Source organism: Oncorhynchus keta, chromosome 23 (genome assembly GCF_023373465.1).
Source record: "Oncorhynchus keta strain PuntledgeMale-10-30-2019 chromosome 23, Oket_V2, whole genome shotgun sequence".
In the NCBI taxonomy this organism is placed as follows: domain Eukaryota; kingdom Metazoa; phylum Chordata; class Actinopteri; order Salmoniformes; family Salmonidae; genus Oncorhynchus; species Oncorhynchus keta.
In genome coordinates this window covers 19636928-19643608 of record NC_068443.1, presented here as the reverse complement: position 1 = coordinate 19643608, position 6681 = coordinate 19636928, and the positions used below count along the sequence as shown (strand labels likewise).

At 39.9% G+C, this 6681-nt stretch overlaps 1 protein-coding gene across 1 annotated transcript in view; it reads right to left on the bottom strand.

Annotated features, from left to right (window-relative positions):
* Positions 1-1077: 1077 nt before the first annotated feature.
* wnt3a (wingless-type MMTV integration site family, member 3A) overlaps positions 1078-6681 on the bottom strand; it is a 53621-nt gene continuing 48017 nt past the window's right edge. Inside the window, exon 4 of the mRNA XM_035799252.2 lies at positions 1078-6650. Within this exon, the coding sequence (XP_035655145.1) occupies positions 6171-6650 (480 nt within the window). The 3' untranslated portion in view covers positions 1078-6170. The remainder of the gene's footprint in view (positions 6651-6681) is intronic.

Below are 6681 nucleotides of genomic sequence, written 5' to 3'. Positions count from 1 at the left end.
TCTCTCTCTCTCTCTCTCTCTCTCTCTCTTGCTCTCTCCCTCTCTCCCTCTCTCTCTCTCTGTCCCTGTCTCTGTCTCCAGTCAATTAAAACTGGCATCTCCTAAAATTAATCAATCTTCTCCTCTCTCCTCACTTTGGAATTGTTATTGTATCTCCATGCTCAATGCAGAAATATAGGGAATTAAGAAACTGTATTCTGGAGACCTGCCTAGTTGTTTTTGTAATGCCAGTGGCATCTATCCTCCACATGGTAACATGATTTTAGGGCGAGAAAGAAAAGTGTGACCTCACTTGGAGAAGGAATGGAGTATACAGGACATATTTTATTTATATATTATCCTCTCCGTTTTTAGAATTTAGAGCATAATTTCACCTCTACACATGCTTTAGTTAACATAATTTCACCTCTACACATGCTTTAGTTAACATAATTTCACCTCTACACATGCTTTAGTTAACATAATTTCACCTCTACACATGCTTTAGTTAACATAATTTCACCTCTACACATGCTTTAGTTAACATAATTTCACCTCTACACATGCTTTAGTTAACATAATTTCACCTCTACACATGCTTTAGTTAACATAATTTCACCTCTACACATGCTTTAGTTAACATAATTTCACCTCTACACATGCTTTAGTTAACATAATTTCACCTCTACACATGCTTTAGTTAACATAATTTCACCTCTACACATGCTTTAGTTAACATAATTTCACCTCTACACATGCTTTAGTTAACATAATTTCACCTCTACACATGCTTTAGTTAACATAATTTCACCTCTACACATGCTTTAGTTAACATAATTTCACCTCTACACATGCTTTAGTTAACATAATTTCACCTCTACACATGCTTTAGTTAACATAATTTCACCTCTACACACGTAATTAACGTAATTTATCAGTCGATGCTAAAACAAGACAGGTTGTTATATTCTTGTAATCTATTTTACCTTTATCTATATTAAAGAAACATATGGATGGGTATATGGTTAGAACGACTTCATGATCTCTACAACTAAACATGTTTGTGGTCTGTGATACAAAGTGACGCCATGTATGTCGTTTTTAATGTTTTTTTATTATGTCATTCTAAAGTTAACATCTATCAATCTATTACAGACAGTATCCTGTGTACAGTCAGTGATAAAACAGACATTGAGGTAAAACTGTTACAGTGCTAAAAGTAACAACACTGTCTCGGAAACTAAAATATATACTCTTACTTACTAATATATACAGTTACGGTAAAATAAATAATCATTACAAAAACATCAGACTTTAGAAATACATAATTGCAAATAATACATTTGTACAAAACTTTGGATTTAAAGACCATAACACATTTTTTTGAACGTCAGCAAATTTCTACACAGACAGACAGACAAAACAAACAAACAAACAAAACATGAACTGAAATATAAATGCAGAAAAGCACAGATTGTATCGAAAATGGATGCTCAGTAGTTTATCATAGTCAAAAAGTAATCTCATGTCAAACATGATTGTGTCATTCTGGGGTTTTCATTTATACAGCATAGTGACAGTCATTGTATGAGGAATGCATTTTACGTCTATGGATGTCTATGGAAGATGAACATGGTAAGAGATACACATGCCTGACAGGAAAATACATAGTTTACTATTTAATCAACCATCAACCTTTCCTATTTCCCAAGAGCTTCTGGAACCAACAAAATTATTGCTGAAGTTCTTCGCTCCTTATGGAATTCATAACTCTTGATTCGAGGTTCAGTAGTCGCATTTTTGTTCCGCAAAGGTATGAATATTATATTATATTTGATCTCACATATAACATAGGTGTACTGATATGCAGTAAGTGATATAGGTTTCATATGTGTTCAAGCAATCAGTAGCTCATCTAAGCTGAAGCTCTACATAACTTTTAGTCCACAGTTGGACCAGTGAATACATGATTCCCCAACCGAAACACAGACTAACAAACAATACTTGTCAAAATATGTCTATTTGGTTAACATTCATGTACATGTCTATCCAGTCTATATGCAAAATGAATTAGTAGAAAACTTCACATTTTTGTTCAACCTACATCTAAACGCTGTCTTTCATAGAAAGAAGAATAACTAACATACATACACTATATATACAAAAGTATGTGGAACACCCCTTCAAATTAGTGGATTTGGCTATTGCAGCCACACCCGTTGCCGACAGGTGTATAAAATCGAGCACACAGCCATGCAATCTGCATTGACAAACATTGGCAGTGGAATGGTCTTACTGAAGAGCTCAGTGACTTTAAATGTGGCACCGTCATAGGATGCAACCTTTCCAACAATTCAGTTCATCACATTTCTGCCCTGCTAGAGTTGCCCCAGTCAACTGTAAAAGCTGTTATTGTGAAATGGGAATGTCTAGGAGCAACAACAGTTCAACCAAGAAGTGGGAGGCCACAAGCTCACAGAACGGGACGGCCGAGTGCTGAAGCGCGTAACGGGTAACAATCACCTCTCCTCGGTTACAACACTCACTACCGAGTTCCAAACTGCCTCTGGAAGCAACGTTTGCACAAGAACTGTTCACCAGGGAGCTTAATGAAATGGGTTTCCATGGGCGAGCAGCCGCACACAAGCCTAAGATCACCATATGCAAAAACAAGCGTCGGCTGGAGTGGTGTAAAGCTCGGTGCAATTGGACTCTGGAGCAGTGAAAACACGTTCTTTGAAGGAATGAATCCCACTTCACCATCTGGCAGTCCGACGGTCGAATCTGGGTTTGGCGGATGCTAGGAGAACGCTACCTGCCCAAATGCATAGTGTCAACTGTAAAGCTTGGTGGAGGAGGAATAATGATCTGGGGCTGTTTTTCGTGGTTTTGGCTACGCCAATTAGTTTCAGTGAAAGGAAATCTTAATGCTACAGCATACAATGGCATTCTAGACGATTCTGTGCTTCCAACTTTGTGGCAACAGTTTAGGGAAGGCCATTCCCTGCATGTACCAGCATGACAATAAACCCCCGTACAATGCATTTGTATGGGCTAATAGCAGTAAGGTCAAAAATGCATTTTAATCAAATATATATTTTTATTGTAATTTCTACCCCCTTTTTTCTCCCCGATTTTGTGATTAGGATCTTGTCTCATCTCTGCAACGGGCTTGGGAGAGGTGAAGGTTGAGTCCTCTGAAACATGACCCACCAAGCCACACTTCTTAACACCCGCTTGCTTAACCCAGAAGCCAGCTGCACTAATGTGTCAGAGGAAACACCATTCAACAGATGACCACTTGGCCAGGCACCTGCAGGTGCCTGGCCTGCCACAAGGAGTCGCTAGAGCAAGATAAGTTGTAGCTAGTAAAGCCCCCCGGCCAAACCCTCCCCTAAACTGGACAACGCTGGGCATATTGTGCACCGTGCTATTGGACTCCTGGTCACGGCTGGTTGTGACACTGGGATTGAACCCCAGGCTGTAGTGACGCCACAACATTGTGCCTTAGACCACTGTGCCACTCGGGAGGCCCCTATATATTTTTTTCTTGACTATATATACTTCAATGGGTCTTACACTTCAAAATCAAATAGCTAAATGATCCTTGGTATGACCTTAAAACAATTCCATATAGTTTAGTGGTCCTTCTGTGGCTCAGTTGGTAGAGCATGGCGCTTGTAATGCCAGGGTAGTGGGTTCGATTCCCGGGACCACCCATACGTAGAATGTATGCACACATGACTGTAAGTCGCTTTGGATAAAAGCGTCAGCTAAATGGCATATATTATTATTATTATAGTAGAACCCCCTTCCCCTGGCTTAGACAGGGCTTAGACTGTTTAGTGCCAAAAATAAGTGGTTAAGTAAAAAAGAATAACAAATGTTTCCTGATATTTCTGATTTCGCTCAGATATAGGAGAGACACTTCAAAACAATCCTCCTTTTGATATTTTTGGGGGACTATCTGTTCTTCCATGTAGTGAATCTGTTATTCAACGCATTTGTATGGGCTTATAAGCAGTAAGGTCAAAAATACATTTTCATCTAATATTTGTTTAATATATTTTTGGGATACTTCAAGGGGTCTTAAAATTCAAAATCAAATAGCTAAATGATCCTTGGTACGACCTTCTTAAAACAATTACATATATCCCCCGGCTTAGACAGGGCTTGGACTCTAAAGGGTTAATGCCCATGAACTTGTAATGAGATGTTTGACGAGCAGGTGTCCACATACTATTGGTCATGTAGTGTACATACATGCATACATACATACATACATAAATACATACATACATGTATAATTAGCAGCATACAAAGGGGAAGTCTTGATAGTTTCAGTGATGCTGCAGTTTGTAAGGTTGGAGGGGAAAGAAAACAGATGTAGGATCTTAATTTGAACCAGTTTGTGAATTATTATGTGGATTATAATTAATGGACATTTTTGTAGTGGTTGATACATTTTTTGTATGGGAAAATCTAATTTCAAAGTGGAAATTACAAACTTCCGAAGCCTTTTTAAACCTTAAATACACTACACGTTTGAAATGTCCTGTATTGCAGGAAGGTTCTCCTGAAACAGGGTGATCAAATTAAGAACCTACATCTATAAGCCAGGAATCAGAATCTGATACACAGATTTTGGTCATCGTTTTACAGAAACTACAGCTGGGTTACCACTTGACATCAGATTGCTGTTCATAACATACTGTACAAAGTACGAAGTATACTCTGAGAAGCATTTCAGATTACAGTTAGTAATAGCTTACAGATAGGAAACAGTAAGATTGCATACATGCATTCATGGGCATAATGAAAACAGATTTACACTAGTGGGCCAGTCTCTTTCACATATTTTCATTTTCAAACACTAAATAGCATGGGTCTGTCTGCACCGGGACACGTGGTGATACACATACTGTGTTCTGCTGAACGGTTACTAACACTGATAAAAACGAATAGAACAAGCTTTATTCTCTTCAATTAGACACAAGTGCTGAACTTTCAAACTCACTTTAGACTCTCTGACCACCTCATCCTCCTCCAGCTGAAAGTCATTTGTCTTTGGGCTAAACTTTGTTTTTTATCATCTATCGTTCTATGGCCAACTCTTGGAAACTTTCTTCAAAGAGCTTGCAGTTGTAGCAGGGTTCCCAACGAGGCATTGATAGATTGTATAGGGATAAACATAAATGATTTTCAAACCTGTTTGATTTGGTTGATTTGTGCTCATGTGCTTTTTGTGATCAGAGTAATCCTACTTCATACCACAGACTAAAAAAGACAGGATTTGAGAATACATGGGAATGTAAAAACAGAAATGTAAAAACTACATTCACTTAGGTGCAAGTGCATTCTAATCCCAACATTAGTAACATGTTAACACTATATGTATCATAAAACAGTTGAAAAGTTATTTACCACTTACATACTGCAAATATCGAGTAGAATGTGTGCTTTTGAGTGCACCATGGTCATACAAAGTTGTGAACATAGCTCAGAAAGGCTGTTCTCTTTTTGTAGAAATATAGAACTCATAAGCAGAGCAGAGTGCCACTTAATATTTAGAAAAATAGATTGTATGGTGTCCTAAAGGTTTAGACAGTGCTGTTCTGCTATACATGAAGGAGTCTACATAGAGAATACAGACTTTTCACCAACATGTTGCTTGTCAACAGTACAGTTTATGTAGCCATATTCAACCTACAGTTTTCTTTTGTTGTGTCAGGAAGGAAACCAAGGCCTTGAAACACCTTTCTGGAAGTCACTGAAAGTCACTCCTTGGCTACTCATAGTTCACTGTAATGGTCTCCTCTTTTGCCTCTATCGATGAAATGGTGGTCATCAACATATCGATGAGATTGTGGTCATCAACATCAACATAACCATGTTGATTTTCTGAATAGAGCCTCCATGAGTCCACCTCTGTATTCTAGAACTACCTCAGCATTCTAAGAGCGGCTGACACCACAGCATCACATGACAGGCCGCCATCTTGGTTGCCTATTAGGTGACTGTACTGTAGCTGAATCCACAGACAAGTCAACTAATGCTTGATCAAAGTCCAATCAAAGCCTCTCAAGTTCTCTGAGCCTGGCTCGTACAGTAGCTTCCTCTTTTATACGTTGAAGTATTTAAAAAAAAATACATTTGGTGAGGTGCAGAAAGAGCGGTCCCAAAGGGCCTATCTATTTGCAGGTGTGAACATCATAGACTCGAACACACTCTTGGCAGCTGACGTAGCAGCACCAGTGGAAGATGCAGTGGCACTTCTCCTTCCGTTTCTCCGCCTGGGTGTTGTGTCCCCGGCCGCAGCACAGCAGGTCGCAGCCGTCGATGCCGTGTGATGTCAGGTTACAGACACGGTCGCGCGTCCCGAAAGAGCCTGTCTCTGGGTTGGGCTCGCAGAAGTTGGGCGAGCTCTCGTAGTAGACCAGGTCTCGCTCCGTGGGCGGTTTGAAGAAGGTGAACTTGGGTCTCAAAGTCTCCACCCAGCCGCGGGACTCCTTGTGCTTCTCCACCACCATCTCTGATGCGCTGTCGTACTTGTCCTTCATGTAGTCTCCGATAACTCTGAAGTCAGGCTGGGACCACCAGCACGTCTTCACCTCACAGCTGCCTGACAAGCCATGGCACTTACACTTCAGGAACATGTTGTCGTTCAGAGACTGAGGGAGAGACAGACGGGACAACAGGGGG